This window comes from Rattus norvegicus, chromosome 18, assembly GCF_036323735.1.
Source record: "Rattus norvegicus strain BN/NHsdMcwi chromosome 18, GRCr8, whole genome shotgun sequence".
NCBI lineage: Eukaryota > Metazoa > Chordata > Mammalia > Rodentia > Muridae > Rattus > Rattus norvegicus.
In genome coordinates, this window is record NC_086036.1 from 35,059,365 (window position 1) to 35,079,401 (window position 20,037).

At 40.6% G+C, this 20,037-nt stretch overlaps 1 protein-coding gene across 23 annotated transcripts in view; it reads right to left on the minus strand.

Moving 5' to 3' along the window:
- The window catches only part of Ppp2r2b (protein phosphatase 2, regulatory subunit B, beta), a 452,614-nt gene that overhangs the window by 154,679 nt on the left and 277,898 nt on the right, over positions 1-20,037 (minus strand). The window contains exons 1-2 of one of the 23 annotated variants that reach the window (XM_039097064.2): positions 14,980-15,040; positions 13,547-13,617 (exon numbers count right to left, since the gene is read on the minus strand). The exons of 21 other annotated variants lie outside the window; for them this stretch is intronic. In XM_039097064.2, the coding sequence (XP_038952992.1) occupies positions 13,547-13,565 (19 nt within the window). In that variant the 5' untranslated portion in view covers positions 13,566-13,617; positions 14,980-15,040. Of the gene's footprint in view, positions 1-13,546; positions 13,618-14,979; positions 15,041-20,037 lie in introns of those variants that run through there. One more of the 23 variants, XM_017601026.3, reaches the window with a different exon arrangement.

The window sequence follows — 20,037 nt, forward strand, 5'->3', positions numbered from 1 at the left end:
AAGTTTTAAATGAAAGGCAAATGGTAACTGGAGACGTTTCAGAGAATTCAGTGATTTTGTGTATCAGTAGTACTTTCTGGAAAGGTAGAGCCAAAGACTGGAAGTAGCTGCAACTAAAATAGCATTTTCTACCCACGGAGACCTATAGGCTCCATCTGTGCATGTGACTTCTCAGCTGCTACCACGAAGAGGAAGTGGTTTGAATTAACACTAATCAACCTGATTCTCCTGGGGCACCCTGTACCTGTGAACCTCCAAGTCCTCCGTAAACAGCAGTTGAGCTTCCTTATCTCCAGAGGAGTGAGCTCTTGGAGTTTTTGCTTAAAACAAGCAGAGTCGTGGGGAAGAGGCTGTAATTATTAGTAGACCATGTGCCAGACGGAATAATTTTCAGCTCATGCTTGAAAAGGGCCAAATCACCTATAAGGCTCCAAGCTAGTTTGCATAACAGGGCTCTGTCACAAAGTCCCTCTGAGTGTTAAGTGAAGGGTGAGTGAATGGTTGTGAATGGAAAAGTAGCAAGGCAAGCTGTAGTGAATAAACGAATGCGCTCAGCAATTTTATTTGAATGCTTTTTTTTTTTTGCCAGAGAAACTCTAGCCTATGCACTGATGAGGTATGAACAAGTCCTTTCCTGCAGTCTGATCTGTACCAGTGAAAAATCTGAGAGCAGTCTCAATGTGTATTGATAAAGAGGGGTGTAACTAAATAGGTCTCAGTAGTTCTAATGAATCAGGCTGACCTACATGGGCTTTCATGGAGATCCAAGACACATTAGAGAAGAAAAAGCAAAGTGCATGGTCATGTGCTTGGTGTGCCATATGTGGTCACGTGAGGAAGCCCAAGCTTCTTCGATATTTCTTCCTTTAGGATATAGAGCTTGCTTGGTCTCCCTGCACATGTGGACTAGACTCGTTGATTCATTTCTAAGGAATAAAATATGGCAGAAAGAATAATGTGCTACTTCCAAGGTAGAGTCATAAAAAGGCGTTACATTGTGGTTTCCTTCATGATGGCCCATCTTTTCCTCTAGAGGCAGCCTGCCAAGAATAATCAAGAGGCCCTGAGCAGAGGCCTACATGGCAACCTAGATCCAGGAATGACAATTCCCTCCAAGAACTGTGCCCGTGAGCCATCATATAAGCTCATCTTCCTCCATGGTCCAAGCTGTTCAAGAATACAGTCCTTTCTTCTAGCCTGACTGCAGTCTCCAGAAAGGCCTTAGACTAATCACCCAGGGCTTAGTCATCCCTGGAATCCACACTCTCAAACAATGTGTGAGGTAAGAGATGTTTACTATTTCAAGACACTAAATTTTGTAGTAGTGACTGATTAATCAATAATGAATACATGATGTATATAAACACAAATTTATAAAGCTAAGAAGACCTACATACACAAAGGCACACGTGCAGAGAGTGGTTTGGAAGATGTGCAGAGGTAAGCACAGTTGGTTACCTCTGAGGAGGCAAGGCAGGGATGAAGATTAGATTGGTTCTAACTTTGTTGTGTGGCCTTCATTTTGGTATTATTGATGGAGTGTCAGATAATAAAAAAAAGGAACACACAGAATGTAAAATTGTACTTCATATTTCCTGGCAAAGGAGAAAAGGCTGGGGCGCAACTTTGATCATCTCCCAGAAAAAAGGTTGCCTAGCAAATTTGTTTAATCATAAACAGGGTTATCAGTGGGGCTCTCCTATCCACTTGGAGAAGCCAAATCCTGTCAGTCACCTTAAAAGTCACCTTAGCACAAGTCACAAACAATAAGTGATTATTTTTTATTCATGTTTCTTATCTCATGTTGAAGCAGGTCAAAGAGACCTTTATTTGAATAATGCCAATTGGCAACATTCTCATTTCCAAAGGGCATCTTAGTTCTTTTGAAAGTGACAAGGCCATTGAAATAGCCAAGTTATGTATTAACAGATTCTGGCTTTATCAGGTAGCTTAGAACTAAAGAGGTTATGTTTCAGGTAAGGTCGTAGACAAGGTCTTTTAAAATTTACTTTGTATTAGATTTCTTTTAGGTTTATGCTAAGCTCTTTTTCCATTTTGAGCCTGGGGTCTCCATCATGTAAAGGGAATATGAAACACCCTGTCTGTGGCTATAGTGGCTGCAGGCGCCAAAGCTTATGCATTTGCAGTGGAATTGGGTCCAGAGCTTAGCTTCGTGATACCTTCTGGGTGACTGACCAGAAATCCAATCACAGCACATTCATTTCAAAAATCCCTTTCATATATCAGTTAAAAGCAGCTTGTGCACTTAGATTTGCAAATCTCTGAACCAGGGTTGTGGAAACCAAGGGAAAGAAGAGATTCCTGTTCAGCTTCCGGGGTGACGGGAAGGATCAAACTCGAAGCAGTTCTTTTCCTTGACTACTGGGTAGATTTAACACTTCTGCAGAATCCTGAAGTGGCTTTTCTGTAACACTGGCCACTGCCCCAAGAAGTTCCAGAATAACACAGGGCATTTTATACCCCACTAAGTGCGTCAGCGTTTGTTCACTGCACCATGAATTGCAGAGGAATCTCTAGTTATCCTATCTGATGACGTCCTGATGGCCCTTAGCACCTGCAAGATGGCTCTGGTTTCCTGTCAGATGCAGACATACTAACTGATCCTGCCACTGGCCAGCTTTCTGGGCTTAGAAAAGAGTACATTACAGCGATTGTGATTGAATACACCACCATTGGGTGCTACAGTGCACTGTAGTGGATTTGATGTTTAAACATATTTCCCTGGGTTGCAGTGTGCATGAGTTTCTTTCATGAACTCAAATGTAAATACCAGTCTTTGTTGCAGGGAGACGGGAAGGCTGAGGGCAACTGTGGAGGCTTTAGAGGGACTCCTATACCCAAATCTCTAGGTGACCAACTATTTGCCTATTAAATGACCCAATATCTTTGTTTCCTCTTCTGAAAGGTGAGTCTGAGACTAATCATGAAGTGCTGTGTTTCCATGTGAATTAGACAGTGAATCTATGTTACATGGGGAGGCTGGGACATAGTTTGTGCTTGGTCACTGGATACTATGAGCGATTTGGAGAAGGACAGGACACGCGCATCATGTCTTCAGAGTGTTACACAGCTATCTGCTGGACACAGTGTTAGGCTCTTGGGATACATCAAATGTATGTTCTCTCCTCACAAGACTTCCATGATAGTGAAGGACGGAGATGAAACCCAATCAGAGACAACCTACTGAAGTGTTCCAGGGTGAGATGCAGAGGTAGAGTTAGCGGGAAGAACCCAGTGTGGAGAGTTTTCTTAAATTTTAGGATGTGAAAGTCCAGTCATCCAAAACATACAGAAAAGTGTGATTCTAGTAGAGGGAACAGCATGAGTGGATACCATTAAAGGGGAAATCGCTTCTTCAGTTTAGGGAAGTGAGGGACATTGCAGGGGGACAATGATCTGACAGGGAGAGAGATTGAGGGAGAACATGAAGTGTGAGATGAAGGGCTGCTGCCTTTTCCTGTGTGTAGAGGGACACAAGAATAAGTCAGAATGAACAAAAATAAGTGCAGGAGGCTGATGGAACTCACTCGTTGGAGAGACAGTGAGTGGGTGTCTCATTTGACTGCTCTAGAAGCATTTAAACTTAAATTTCCAAGCTACATTTAGGATAGGACAAGGCCTAATCCTGACTCTCTTCTCTGCCTATTCATCTATTTCTGGTTTCTGCCCTCTCCCACAGGAATTCTTCCTGCCCCTACCGCCAACAGAATAAAAGCCTAATGCTTCCTTCCCTAAAGCAGCCCTTTCAGTTTCTTCCTTAAGCCATCTGCTCTTTTATCTGCCAAACATTATTGATTTTATTCGAAAACTTTTAATTAGATGCTTTCAGGCAGAGGCTGAGTTAAGTATAGAAGCTTTGAGCTTCTCTCATACTCGGCAGCTGCAGTAAGACACAGGACCTCATGATCTAAGTTCATTATTGTCTCTATGTTGACGTCATCCTCTTTTCTTTCCATACACTGCTGTTCCAGGAAGCCCCAGAGCCTCAGAGCCATGAAATAAACATTGCTTCTCAGAAGAAATCTTTCGCGAGATTTTCCATGTGTGATTAGATACTGGAAAGGCCATGAGAATGAACAACTGACTTCCCTTCGGTTGGCTGACTTCACCTGAAGATTCCCAAAAGCTTCAGAGACACTAATTAAGTTAGCCCTGTGAAACTCAAGGAAAAGGGACTTAGTCAATGCAGAAAACTAAACTGAGTTTAAGGGCACTTTAGGAGCAGAAAGTCAGTCAATCAACAATGGCACTGATCGCTTCAGAGCCATTCACAATTCACTCAAGCTCCTCTTTGGGCTAGAGAAGTTTTACTTATCCCACAGTACCCTGCTGCGATCACCTCTATCAGGGTCCTGTTTCCTCCATCTTCCAGTCTTCACAGTAAACATTCCAAGTGTGGATCATATAATCCTTCCTAAACCTTTAGTCTCATCTTTTTCTTCATAGATTTCAGTTTCTGTGGTTACACTGAGAACAGGCACAAACAGACCATTTAAGTGTCTTCTGAACATACTCAATAGCTTGGCATGTGGTAGAGGCTTAATATGTATTTATTTAGACTAGCAGGATTCTTTCCTTAGTCTTCAAAGTAGACCTCATTAAGTATGGCTGAAGATCCATTATTTTATCGTTTAGCACTAAAATGGTTTAAGAAAATTATAGGATAAGGCTTTCTTCACCTGCTCTAATTTTGCATAAGGCATGAAGATTAGAATACTGAAGGTCTCATAAGTAGTGTTGATCCAAATCATGCTGAACAAAATTGGTCATTTTTCACACATATATTCATATACTTCATTCATATTTTCTCTCCCCATAGTCTTCTGACCCTCCACTGGTTTCTTTACTCATTCCAAATTCACTTCAAAAAATATTTCATTAATTTTAAGTCTAGAAACTGCTGAATTTGAGAGGAAGCATTTTGAAATATTCATCTCTTAGAATCTGGCTTATTACCAGAGGAAGGGGAAGCCCTGGGTCCTGCTAAGACTGAACCCCCAGTGAACTAGATTGTTGGGGGGAGGGGGACAAGGGGGGAGGATGGGGAGGGGAACACCCATAAAGAAGGGGAGGGGGAAGGGGGATGTTTGCCCGGAAACCGGGAAAGGGAATAACACTCGAAATGTATATAAGAAATACTCAAGTTAATAAAAAAAAAAAAAGAATCTGGCTTATTTCACTTGACCTTATCTTTTCCAGTCCCACCCATTGCTTGTATATAGCACATTTCCCTTGTCTAGCCACTTGTTGATGGATATTTAGAGTGATTCCATAGGAGTGTTGTGAACAGTGTCACAATAATCACAGATGTGCCCACTTACATTAATTAAGTAGCAGCATAGGATACTCTGATGGTCTAAGAAAGGAATAAACCCTTAGAGAATATTGGCAAGGTTGATGGGGCATGGTAGAATCATGGTTATTTTAAGTGTACTTTGACAAGTTCGTGTGGTAGTTCACACCTACAGTCCCAGGACTCAGGGTGTGTGTGGGGGGGAGGATAAGGCAGAAGGAACTGAAGCTAGCTAGTGTCTCAGCTGTCATTAGTGATAACATTAGTGAGACATCAGCTACTACAATGAATGAACAATATCTCATGATGTCAGACTTGTGATCTGACCCAGAACGTGACTCTTCTTACGTAACTCTGGGCGACAGGAAAGGTATGCCTTTTCAAGCTATCAAACTTTCTCTATATTATGTAAAAAATAAATGAGATAATTGCATACTAAGCACTTAGCACAGCATGCACCCCACAGAAAGCACCCTGTAAGTTCAGCTCTCTGTAATAACAGCAATAATTACTATTTATTGAGTGCTTATTATGTGCCAGGATCTATGCCAAGATCTTTATGTGTACCCTCTTAATATCTCTGGAAATGCTCTGAGGTATCGTTTTAATCTCTATTTCATAGGCCAAGGAAGGAACTGGTATGCCTGGGATTTACTCTATCTTCACTGTTTGTACATTCACTGTGAAGAGAGCATTGTGCCTCAGAGTTCAGAAAGCTGGACTGCAGTATTGAAGAAGGCTGTGTTTCCTAACAGTCTGGTGCCCTCAGGATGTTGGACAGCTGATGGATGGTGTGGAATACATTCTGTTTTCCAGCAACTCACAGTCTTCCTGGAAAAGACAGGCAAGATACCCAAGAGGAGGCGGTAGAGAAGAGATAAGACAGTGGTGATGAATCACCAGCTAAACAATTTAAACCAACTGTACTGGCTCTTAAAGGCAGAAGCAAGGGGGTAGGCTGGATTTGTGATGAGAGACTTCAGTTTGCACTGCATTGGGATTTATTTGGACTGTGGATAATAAGTTGTGCTTTTGTGGGTGAGGAACAGACTCGATGATGTACTTGGAAAATAGGAGTTTGCAATCACACAAACTTGGGTGTGACTATTAGAAGCCTGCCACCATTAGTGATAGACTTATTGAAGTGTAGTTAACAATGGCTCTAGTTTTTTTCATCTTTCTTCATGGCTGGCTTCATGGCCTTGTGCTCTTTCTCCTGGACTCCCAGCTTTCCCACCCATAAAATATAGCTTACAAAGTCTCTGTCCTGAGTGTGCATGAAACCTGGTATGGAACAAACGTCTGATGTAGTGGGTATTCGTTTCCCGACTTGAGGGAGGAAAATGGTTGCGGCTCACTGACGTGTGTCAGCCATTGACTACTCTGAGCTCTGGGCAGAGTTTGAGCTGGAATTGTAGCAGAGAAATGGGGGGAAATGATGAATAGATAGAAAGGATGAATAGATAGAAAGGATGAATAGATAGGCTCCATGCTTTTAATCTAGGATGGGCTTAAATCCGCCATCATAACAGCCATCTTAGTATCTTCGTCAGTTCAGACTCTGAGGGGCCATTTAAGCACAACAGGACAATATGATTTCCTGAAATGTATTCTAAGTTCTGAGAAAATTTTTTCAAATGGGTAAAAGTCACAGGGAAAATAACTGTTAATACTAAGATACAAGAACAATATAGGATGTAGACTCCCTTTTCATGCCAGACATGGGCAGTTATGAAGCAGATAGACCTAATGATATATTGTTGCTGAATTTTCTCAGTTTTCCCAGAAGCTTTTGTTAGGTGATGATTAAAAAAAAAGCCAGCATTATTATCCTGAAGAAAACCAGAGCAAGCCCATGTCTGCCTGCTGCAGGCTGTCAGCAATAAGCAACCTATGTAGTGCCAGCTTCTGACCAGAGTCACTTAGAACTCTCTGTCTGAGCTCCAGTCATTTGGCTAATGTGCCCCACATGTCAGTGAAGTGACCTGTGACCTGCCTGGCCCCAGGAGCAGCTCTGCGAGCAGCTCTGTTAGATTTCTGCCCATAGCACTTGGCTGTAACAGAGTGGAGAGGGGAGAAATCAATACAACCTGAACCCAACGCACACTTAAAACATCAACTTTCAACTCTGGGATTGTTCCCTGTCATGGACATCCAAAGTGCTTTTGCTCAGAGACAACTAAGGAGACACAAGGGAGGAAGGGGAAATGACTCCAGGGCATAGGCCGAGAAAGATGCTGTTATAGATGGGGATATACACAGGGGCAGGTAAAGGAACAGCTCTAGAAAGAACACGGCCTGCTCACGTGCCAGCTGGGCATCCTTGGGTATGTTTCTCAACCTCTCTGAGCCTTGGTTTCTTATTTGGAAAGTCTAATGATGACTGTAATCTTCCCTAAGAATGGGAGGGTTGCTTTGGTATTAGTGGATGTAACAGGCACCACACAGTTGGGGTTGGCTCAGGGTGACTCACGAGGACAGCTTGTTAGGGTTCAGGAAGGCAGACCAAATGCACTGAGCATCATTTCCTGAGTCACTCAAATACATGTTATAATTTATGTCACCCAAAGGCCTGTTCAAAGATAATTTCTGTGGTGCGTCATGGATGTGAAAGTGATATAAAAGAAATGTCCCTTCTTGCTAAGACTTAGCAGTTTCAAAACAAATCTTAAGTGAGACTTTTTACAAAAGAGGAGCAGGAATGGTAGAAGGAAGCAGAGGAAGAGAAGGAAGCTGGTTAGTTTGCAGGATAAGTAGAGTTGATGGGAAGGACCTTCCAGAAAAAGGTTGTTTCCACAGGCAGCTGGCAGATGACGCAAGCCTTGTGGGCTACTTGTGAAGAGATTCACCTTGAGAACTTGAGAGCCCCATAAAGGTCTCTAAGTTGGGACATGTCTGCATTTGGACACCTCCCCTTGGCTTAATGTACAATAGGACAAGGTGTTGTTGCATACAAGTATTTAGGGGACTATTTTCTCCAACCCTAGCAAATACATAAATCTATAGCCTATCGGGAGACCCAGGTCAGTAATTCCACAAACCAAGGATGACGTCTGGTCACTGAATCATTCCCTAATGGGCACGCTGCTATTTCCAGCAGGCATTGATTTCTTAGCTTTCCAGCTCTCCCCCACCCCAGCTTATACCCCTTGATAATACACTTGTCTACTTCTGCTTTGCCTGCAAGATTGAGTTTATTACTCTTCATTACTCATCCACATTCATTTATAAACAATTCCAGAGAGATAGTAACAGCTTCTGGCCCTCCTGGTATCTGGCGAAGTTAAGAAAACTGAAGTGCTTCTAATCTTAAAGGTGATCAACTGTGCCAGCCAAAATACATTAACATTTGTGGATAATCTCCACCCTCTGAATAAAGAGTAAACAAATGCTTGCATGTTGTCTCATTTAAGCTATCCTGGTAACTCTTTTAGCTGTTACTAAGATATCACACTACTTCTGGCGAATCACATACATCATTGTGGTGAATCTAGTGTCTCTGCAGTACAAGAAGATTCTGCTAATATCAAACATGTGGAAGCAAATGAATAGCCTTTAGAGAAATAAGTAGAACTTGTAAAAAGCATATCATACTTACTATTTTATGACAACTTTATCACCTGTGTTAAGTACCAAATTAACAAAAAGAATGTTTTTATGAGTTGTAGACAAGTTAAAATCAATTTTAAATAGTTGTCAAGAAGCATGGCTGTAAAGGATACTTTAAGACATGGTGTTAAAACAATAGCCCGGTGCATTCATGTTCCTGAGCATGACTGGGTCCTGGAACTGCAAGGGTAGGCACTGAATGTGTTCACACACTGCACTTGGTGCTAGGTCATTTCCAGCAATATTCTGACAAGAAGCTTCATAGGGGATTTTACAGAATGAAAGGCATAAGGAAAATCTACCCTCTACCACCTAGTCTGCCTCTTTAAGCTTATTTTACAGTTGAGCCAGAACATAGATGACCAACACCCAACAGGTTGCGATCTATTGATTGCTTACAACTTTTAAGTTGAAACTCTAGGTTGTAAGAAGTAGGTGAGTAGTGTCTCCCCTGAGAACATTAAGACCAATATTCTTCCCTTATACCTGCTGTGCATGTCATTAAGCTTTAATGCACATTCTTCCAGTGCTGTGCGCTTATTTTTAGATCTTTGTTTCCTCATTAGATGTATAGAGAAGACAGTTAATTCATGTTTTACATCCCACGAAGCACTTTGAATAAGTTTGATATCATAGAACTAAGGCAGCCATTAGTCCTCCCACACAGCCCTCAGTGAGACTTTAATTAAGTCACCCTGATGAGTGGGGTGACTTCCACTAGATCTCTATTTCTTGTGACTCTAACTTTCAAGTGCAGCAGAGTCACCCTGGGGAAGCACTTACAGCCAGTGATTATGTTAGGCCATCTATCTGCCATAGTGATTAAAGATAAATTTAAGATGATGGTATCTAAGTATATTCATTTTAGAGAGTCAATATTAGTAATATTCCATTACTAAGTCAGTCATTATATCTAATTGAGAAAAAAAGAGCTAATAGTATTTAATAAGTATTTATTCTAATCTATGAAATATGTATCTAGCTAAAATGCATTGGGATGTCTGTGCTGGAGACATCTGCTCATGGGAAGTTGCTACAACACAAGTAAAAAAGAAAATTCTACTCTTGCCTCTGGAACTTCATACCAGTATTTTTGGGCTTAGGCAAGGTAGCTTGAAAAGAAACGTAAGAGAAAATTTCTCTAAATTAACCCTGAGAGGAAAAGACCACTTAGATAATGGTCCTTCCAACGTTCCTCCCCAAATACATGGAGGAAGAAGTGTGACTACATTACTAGACAAAGAGCCTGAGTGTGATGGGGTGGGTGCAACAATCAGCTACCATTTTACAGTCTTCATGGTTTCCTATTTCCCAAAGCCATATATATATTTGAAACATTATTTATCTAAAGATTTAAAATAACAAAACCACTACAAAGGCTCTGAAAAATTCTATGGCTAAAGCATTAGTTCTAATTCTGCAGCAGCTGATGTCCTCTAGTGAGGCTATCTGGCTGCACCACCTCCTCTGTGACCCCCTCTTTCATAACTTCTGGTTCATTTGACCTCATCCCTCAGCCATACCTACTGCTATCACCTTCGAATCTGGTCTCCAAATATCTTCTGCCTGCTTTTCCCATTATTGCCTCTTGAACAAATGAATGATCACTCAAATAAGAATCATATCCTATCCCTCCACTGCTCTCACCCTCATTGGATTTCCAGTGCCTTAAAATGAACCTCCGAGGGGTTGGGGATTTAGCTCAGTGGTAGAGCGCTTGCCTAGGAAGCACAAGGCCCTGGGTTTGGTCCCCAGCTCCGAAAAAAAAAAAGAACCAAAAAAAAAATGAACCTCCGAATTTCCCACAGCCTGTATGACTCAGTGTTCTCTGACTCTGAATCTGCCCTTCTGGCTTCTACTTTTATTGTTCTTGCTTTTAGTATCTGCCATCTGTACACCCACCCAACTAAGCAGCCAGGAATTTCCCGTGGTCATTGCTTACATTTCTGATATATTTTTAATGGCCCCTTATCTCTTTGTTATTTTGGTATCATTTATTGAGACAGATTTCCACAACGACCTATAGCTGCAGACCCCACCCCCATATGTTGCTCTCTGTTATAGTGTATTGAAAAGTGTGGACCCCAGATCAAAAACATTGGCAACAACTAAGAACATGTCAGAACCATACCTAGGATTGCCAAGATATGCCCATGGGTGTAATTAGTGGCACGAATATTATAGGCGTGAATAATATCTCTCTGAATAGATTTAAAGCCCTCTCCACAGGAGGAAATATTTGCTTGATACTTTCAATTTGGTCAAGAAACCATGTTGCAGGACACATAGGCCCCAGGTGTAAACTTACTACTATTATTTTGCTAAATGGATATAATATCAAACTATCCTCTAAATGTTTATCTTCATGCCTATAGAGCAGACCTCATCAGAGAAATGTCTTTGTGCAGTAGATGGTGAGCAGTTAACTGCAGAGAAATGCTTAGTCACAAATGGGGTATCTGTCTCAAATCTTCCCTAACAGTGTAGGGACCAATGCGGAATTGGGGGAGGATTTTAATGGCCAAAGGTCAGGGAGAACTAGAGCTATACATTGTCTTCTGGGCAGGACAGGGCAGCTGTGCTTATGGATTTGCAGCAACTGTGACTGCCCACACGAGACCTACCCAAGATCAAGCTAGTCTATATTTCAGCATGGAGGAGAAGGAGGTGGCGGGAGGAGGAGGAGGAAGAGGAGGAGGAGGCTCCTCCCCTTGACTGTGGAGTTATGGACAGTTGATGGTATCTAGAAGAGAGAGAGTTGGTATTCTGTAAGGGTGTGGTCCCTGGTAGGCCAGCCATGCTCCAGTGAATGGTCTCACATCCTTGGGAAGATGGGTTAGCACAAATTGGACTTGATGGGTTATTAAACAACAATAACAAAAGAAGACATGGAGTTTGGAAGGACTAGTGATATAGGGGTGGCACTGGGTAATGTTAGGGGGTAGAGGAATATAACAAAATATGTTATATGTGTGTATAAAATTCTCAAGAAATTAATAAAACTTTTATAGTATTTAAAAAGAAAGATTGGTTATCAGTCCCCATCCCTCCCTTGCTGAATCAGAAGCTCTGGAGACACCCCAGCCACCTGTGTATCCTTGAACCCATAGGTGACTCTGACACAAGCTCAAGTTCTCCTATTTTTTTTTTGTATGTGCATCACAAACTAATAGTTTCCTCTTTATTTCTTTAACCCACATTGTCTCACTCCCCCAGGAGATGCAGGAACACTCAGGGACAAGACTGTGATTATAATATACATGCACTACAGGAGGCAGACTGGTCATATCTACTGAATGAATGAGTGCTGTGGAACACATACAGGGAAATAGTGCTGTAAAATAGACCTACATCTGCTAAGGGTTAATCTTCCAGTGTCTGTAGGTACTACAGATAACACTCCTTTCCATTCATTTTTTTCCTTATTTACATATGACCATGCTAAATTCTAGACATTATAAGTACAAACATGAACAGTTGTTTTTTCTCTTAAGAATTTATAGACAAATAAAACTTCAAAATAAAAAACCCACAGTTATGCTATCTTGTTAAATAATATAATAATAAGACCTAAGAAAATCTATCAAGAAGTATTCAGAATGGGCATGTAGTTGTCTTTGATATAATTTAGTTGAAAGAGTAATCATAAGAAAACTATCCAGGAACATGTACACAAACACCGAAAATAATCATTTGCCAGTGTTATTTATATTAGAAAATAAAACATCAGAAATAACCTAGATGCCCTGTGTCCCTAGATTAGGGACATTGATTTTAAAGTATTCCAGTAGAGAAAAAGAAAACAGTAGCAAACTAATTATAATTTAAAAGAATTCTTAATTCTGTAGAAAGTTGTTACAACATTAAGTATAAAACCAAGTTTTAAATTCAATATAACACAGGAACATACTAAATATACTGGAAAAGTACATATAAAAATATTAACAAATGTCTCTAAGTCATGTAATAACTGGTACTTTCCACCCATTCTTGTTACTCTTGACTTCATAATTTCTATACTACATTATACTAGTCAGAGAAAAATATTAAAGAAGAGAGGACATCTGTTGTGTAAGTAGAAGAAATCACCATTACAGAGGACAGCCATCTGAGAATCAGTAGAAGGCCAATGTATCAGGAAGGCATTAGCGTAGCAGAAGTTCAGATTAGTAGCGGGTTCAAAAAGACTAGGAATAGCTCAGTGAAGTCAAGATCTACTATAGAGCATCTGTAGCTCTCCATCAAATGTATCCTGGAGAGCAGCTCTCCACCAAATATAGCCTACAGAGAACAATGCATTTGTTTACCTTCTTAAAAAATGAAGCTCTGTATGGGCTGTGGAATCTTGATTAATCAAAATTAGACTTAAGTTAGGTAGGATGGGCTCACTAACTCAATGGTTTGAAAAGACATTGTGTTCTTGGTGCATAGAAGTGCCAAGTACATAGAAATGATTACAAGGTTTCACTCTGACTGATCTTGGAAGAGGAAAGAAGGGACACTCAAAGATACCCTCACATCTTTAGACATCTTTAGATCCTAGTGCCAGAATTCCAGAAGCATGTTGGAGCCACGGACTGGCTGTGATCAATGCCCAGGAATAGAGTATAAGCAGTAAGATACCTCTTTGATGACTGGTCATCACTCAGCACCAATACAAAATGTTCAAAGGCCAAGATAACTGGCTTGACAACCTGGAGACAGGAGATAAGGTCTCAGCTTGTGATCACCAGACACAATAAATCCCTTGTGAACAGGTGCTATTAATTTTTTTAATCTCTGTCCTGTGCTGTCAATCATTCTCAGGTCCGTTGCACATGGGCCCATTGACATGAGGCATACTCACTCTTGACTAAAATTTAGTTAAGTATAAATCCTGAGAAGGATGCATGTGGTTTTGATAGAGGGGATTACCCTGGAAATGATTTATACTAGTGCTAACAAACTCAAGCATCACTTGAGCCCAGGAAGATGAGTTGTCTACCCAAATCTGTCTCTTTCATTCACTGGAGTGAATCTGGAGCTAGGGCATGGTTATATAAAAATGGTTCCAGCTTCTCTTGCTTGTTAGATGCTCATCGAACTGTCCTTATAGCTTAGCTAATGTCTTTAGTCCATACAGCTAAGCTAATGCACATTTCTTGGTACACTTGGTATACTTTGCAGTTTAAGAGAGGCCTCCTGGCACTGTTAGATCATAGAGTAAGACTCGGGCAGGGAATCTGTACCCAATATCCTGTCTTTCTGCAAGCCTTCAGACTATACTCCTCACTTTGACTTGTCAAGTGCAGAGAATGGAATGTAAGAACCTCTAAGAGGTCAGACTATGTACCCGGTGAGTTCTAAGTCTCTGTTCGTGGGAGGCCTCTAACACATGAACATGGGCTTTTCTTTTTCTGTACCATAAGCTATATTTCTATTCATAAGCTGTACCAGAGCAGAAAGTTGGAAACAACCCAAATTACATCCAAAGGAAGATGGTTAAATAGATTCAGGGATAGCCATCATGGAAAAAGAAATGTAACTTTTGAAAGAGATTGTTATCTTGTCAGGGAGGTTCTGGAGATGGTTCAGTTCGCAAAGCACTGCTGTATAAGTTTAAGGACCCAGGTTTGACAACCCTCCTCATAGACCCCAGTAAGGAAAAGTGGGCATGACTCCCACACTTGTAATCTCTCTGCTGGGGAGGCAGAGACAGGACTCCTAGCACTCATTGTCTGGTCAGCCTAACTGAACTGGTGAAGCCAGGGCCAGTGAAAGAGTCTACCTCAAAAAGTGAGATGGATAGCACCCAGAAAGACAGCCAGAGTCACCCTTTGGCTTCCATACATGTGTGCACACAGACACACATCCACATATATGCATATATGATCACAACATACAGATACACATATGCAAAAGATAAAAGGCTGTATGTGCACTGTTGTGGAAAAAACTACAAAACTCAGTGTTGGAAAATAATGTAAAAATATTATTAGTTAAAGGCAATGGGGACTTAAGTGATGAATGGTACAGAAAAAGAAAAGTCCTAGCTAGTGAGGTGTGGTGACACATACCTGGAACGTTAACACCTGCTGGGCACAAACAGGACGATCTTAAGATTCATGCTAACCTGGGCTAAATAGAGATAAAAACACTTAAAACAAACAAAACAGAAATTCCCACACAACCCCCCCAAAAAAAACAAACAAGGAAGGAAATGATAATACCCCTTTAAAAGTGTTGCAGGATGTACAGTGTAAAGTCTGAAGCCATATGTTAAATATACATATATTTATTTCTAAATACAGAAAGACTTTCCAGATTGAGGGCCCATTGATCTGATCTTGATCATGACCTCTAGGAAGGTGGGTGGGATCAAAATGGGGTATTATTTATGCTTCCTGAACTCTTTATGGGCATGTATATGTGCATTTGAAATCTTTTTATGGGTCTGCCACTGAGGGGGCACCAAAACTGTTCTTTGGAAGCTTGTTCATGGAACCCCAAAGCCTACCAGAAGGGGAGAGGTACTACCCCTGCTTCCTTAGCCGACACAGCCCTCTGTTTGTTCTCTCATGCCTGTGACTTTTCATTTGACTAAGGCTTTCCATGACGAAAAGAGTTTAAGAACAACCAACCTTGCTCATAATCAGAAAATTAAAATACACAAAAGAATAAGGATGAGACTCTCACTTGGAAATTTCTCTAGACTAATCCCAGATTAGTTAAGGGTTTTGATTGTCTAACCTTTTGTTACTTAGGTCACTCTGCCTATAAGAGACAAGATTTCACTTTTTCAGATGTCAAATGGCACTTGACAAACACCACAAGTGAGTTCTGATGGGGAAATGCCTTCCAAATGGAAGAGTTTTCTATTTTAAGACTGTATTATCACTTGGAAGACCCTGTAACAGTGAAGATAAAGTTAATCCAGCAGAGAGTTGGCCATAAGAAACCCACAAAACAGAAGCACATTACTTCCTTCGATGGAATTTTAAATCAGCATAAGGGATTAGACAGTATTATCTAGCTGACGGGACTCAAGTCAGAAATATACGACGGATTCTGGGAAATGGTCACCATGTGCCATTTGTGTTTCAGGAACTGTGCTTGGCCCTTCTGTGATTAATATATCTGATATAATTCTGCAGAGCTGCTGTCTTTCCTCCTTTAACATTTCATTTTGCCTTCCTGAAAGGTCTGAACAAAGCAGAGGCAGGCTTTATGTCCTTTTGGACTGTGGCTTATAATGTATGATCGGGGTTTGAAATGAAGCAGTAGAAATATTCTCATTGCCACCATCACCTTTTCAGTGTTCAAGGAAATGATATGTTTCCTCCTGTATTAGCACATTCACGAAAACAACTCATTACAGCATCAGAAACAAACAGCATTCGGACACAGGCTTCACAGTAACGCATGGAGCCCACAGTAATTGAAATCCTGTCTTTTCAACATTCCCATTAGCTTGCCTGCATAGGCTCTGGGGTTAGGGGAGTTTCTTCTATGTTTTGTGTAACTGATAAGCTATTTTATTTAATTTTTAAAATTTAATTCAGTGTGTGTGTGTATGCGTGTGTATACATGAAGACACACATGCCTGTGCACATGTATGATGTGCTTACATGACTGTGGATGCATATGTCAGAAGATAACCTCTGGGAGTCAGTTTTCTCCTTTCATTGTGGGATCTAGGAATATGCTTAGGTTACCAGGCTTGCTCAGTAAGCACCTTTACTGACTGACCCATCTCGCTGACTCATGATCAGCTATTTTAGGTCAAATTGTCTTCCCACCAATCTGGCTTTCCCTGAACTATTTTAACCTTAGGGCCAATTTTAATTGAATCATTAAATGTGAATTATCTAGACAATCTGTTTTTCTCAGCACTGACAGCCTATGTCCATGGGCTTTCTCTTTCCCCAGAAACTCTACTTTCCATATTCCCTTTGCTTTTGTTACCAAACTAGTAATGGATGCAATACCTTTGCACTTGTAGGCAAAATATGAGAGAGCATCACAAACTTGGTCAGTCCCATGGACTTAGAAAACATTGGACTAACTCTAAGCAAAATGAAATGTGATTGACTTTCTGTATACTCTGAAACTTAATGAATAGCTTGACTGTTCTGCATTTCAGTTTTGTAAGCTGGTGCGATGGTCACACTCACCATGAGGCTTCTCTGAGTTCAGTGAGATGATTTAAATCAACTGCTTCATATGCAGTGCTCACCATCAAATGGCATTTCTCATTGCTACCGTTATATCATAACTAGCAACAGGCTTTGCTCCTAATAACAGAAGAACAGACCAATTAGGTCTGAGAACCATGACCAAATTTCAAGAAAATTCCTAGACTCTGACTGTGGTGACAATTAGGAGAAGTCTCCCTGTTAGTGGAGAGTACAAAAAAATGAGTCTATTGATATTGTTCCTAATTTTGCAGTAATATAAGGGAATGAGGAATCTGGCATGGTGTATATGCCTATAATCCCAGCAGTTGGAAGGCTAAGGGAGGAAGATCATAAGGCTATGGCAAACCTTTACTACATGGTAAGAACCTCCCAGTAAACCAAAAGTTACCAAACAAACTGAAAAACCACCAGCTAAGAGCCCTCCACGGAAACCTTGTACCAATAGATTCAGTGATCTAGGTGAAACAGGAAAAAGAAAAAAAGAAAAAAACCAAACAAATAAACAAAAACCAAAAAAAAAAAAAAAAAACCAAAAACCAAAAAACAAAAAAAAACCAAAAACCAAAAAAAGCAAAACTAGTTTCTCAATAAAGTGATAAGAAAAATCTAGGACTATAGGTCAAATCGATGGTTCCTAAATCATTAAATAACTACTTACCAACCCTTTCAAAGTGATTAAGGAGAATGGCCACACTTCCTTATGAAACCAGGATTATTCTAAGGCCAGGTAAAGACACAGCAAGCCTACTACATACCAGCATTCTTTGTGAATCACAACAAAAGAATCCTCAACAAAATACAACAAAACCGTGACTACACAGTTTGTCAAGCTGGGTTTTACTCTGGGATTATAAAGGTGGCTAAATATATGAAAATTCAGTAATATAATTTATCACATGAATAGAATGTAGGGGAAGCATCATCATCTCCTTGATAAAAAGCAGCAGAAAGTACAATAAATGAAGAACAAAAGGGACCTCCTTCACATGATATGAGAATTTAGCATCATGCGTCACAATGAAAGATATAGCCTTCTTGCTGTGATTAAGAACAAAATAAAGATGCCTTCTTTCTTCCTTATATGTCAATGCAGTGCTACAAATTCTAGGTAGAGCAATGTCAAGAGAAATAATAACCCTCAGAAATGGAAGGGAAGAAATAAAGCCAGCCCTGTCTGTGGATGATATAATCTTACACTTAAATCCCTAAGGACTATGCTTCTTATGCCTTCTAAAGTTAATGAACAAACTCATGGATCCTACATACAGGCACACATACAAACACATGTATGCAGTGCCTTAGCCTTGGTTCTGTAAACTACCAATAAATATTCTATAAAGTAAACTAAGAAAAAAATTGTTTATAGTAGGATAAAATGGGGGGATATTTTTTTAAAAAATGGTGATGTTTGCTCAGTAGGAGTCTAAGCTTCCATGACAACAGCACAGAGTTTCCCCTAATTAAACAGTGTCCCTTCTTCCTCAGGTGACTGCAACCCTTCTGTTTCCAGGGTTCAAATAATGTTGCTATCCTGCTCAAGTGATATCTCCTCTAAAAATATTGTTAATACTATCAACATCTGACCTAGAATTTCCATAGAGCTTATCAGGCCACAAGGGACACATTATCTTGATTCTTAAAAACCCAGAAAAATTTAAGATTCTTCTATGAAATTGCAAACCAGAAAATAAAGTTCTGTCAACCCAACTGTCTCTGCTATAGTTTCTAAAGATAACTCATGAATGTAACATAGTTGACAAAGCCATGGTAAAGATGTGACTGATTTCCCCATGTATAGCCAGCCTCACACATGCAGTGGGCTCTGAAGCAATTTCGGTATAACACGTCACAGCTCTTGTCAGCTTTGTCAACTCCCAATGGCTTTCTGTCCTGTGTTTTGCTCATTCTTGGTTATAGTGATGACCCGTGGTGTCACCCCTTTCTGGCATTTACTCACGTCTCTTTAAAAATTCCTTCTTCCTAGGTTGTCAATATTGTGAGCTTTGTATAATAAAGGAGGCAGTGAACAGAGGGGATACAGAAACTCAAGCTCACAAGCTGTAACAAATAGACCGGAATACACAGCTTGGCCAGAAAAGATATGTTTAAGGAACAATTCTGAAAATTCAGAATCTAAGCAGACATGTGTCTCTCATAGGCCCTACCTGCTGTCATTCCTGAAATGAAGATGCTTAAATTCCCATTAGTGGAGCAGGGCCACCCTCTATGAAATAACAGAGTCAAAATCCAATCTGTTCAGTGGGTCTTCAGAACAGCTACCAGCTGATTAGAAAACATTGAGTGTGGGGGGGTCCATCGTGGGGCAGAACTAGCACAGCTGTCCAACACAGCAAGTAGTCAGGAGTGCTGGTGGAAAAAACCCCATTTGATTTGTGAGCTGAGCCAATCCATTTGGAAAATCTCCCAAAGAAAGTAAGTGGAAGTGACTTTTTGGCTCTGCATTTCCCAGTCATGCCTGAACCTTGAACCAGAGATTTGGAAGCAGCTCTTCATCTAGATGCTGTCAGCACTGCCATTCTAGGCTCTTCAGTTCCAAGAGTCAGATCTTTCGGGCTAGTGCAGAGAAGGAGGCTCTGCACGCTAGAAACAGACCACGCTCACATCTGGTTTCCAGGAAATGAATTTGCTGTATTGGTGGTTGATTCTGACATTTTCTATCATGAGATCTGAACCCTGGGCCTGCTGGATGGTAAGGCATGCAGTTGGCATTTATAGAGACTCTGACATCCCATGCTGTGGTTCATGATTGGTGTCAGACAAAGGAATGTATTAAATGACTGCCAGCCCGATGATAAGGCTGCCTATTATTGAGGTGTAGTTTCCCCAGGTCTAAAAACTCATAGTGTTGCCACTGAAGCATGCCGGGGAGAAGATACAATGTAATTAATAATTTCCGTAGAGGCCAACAGTCTATTA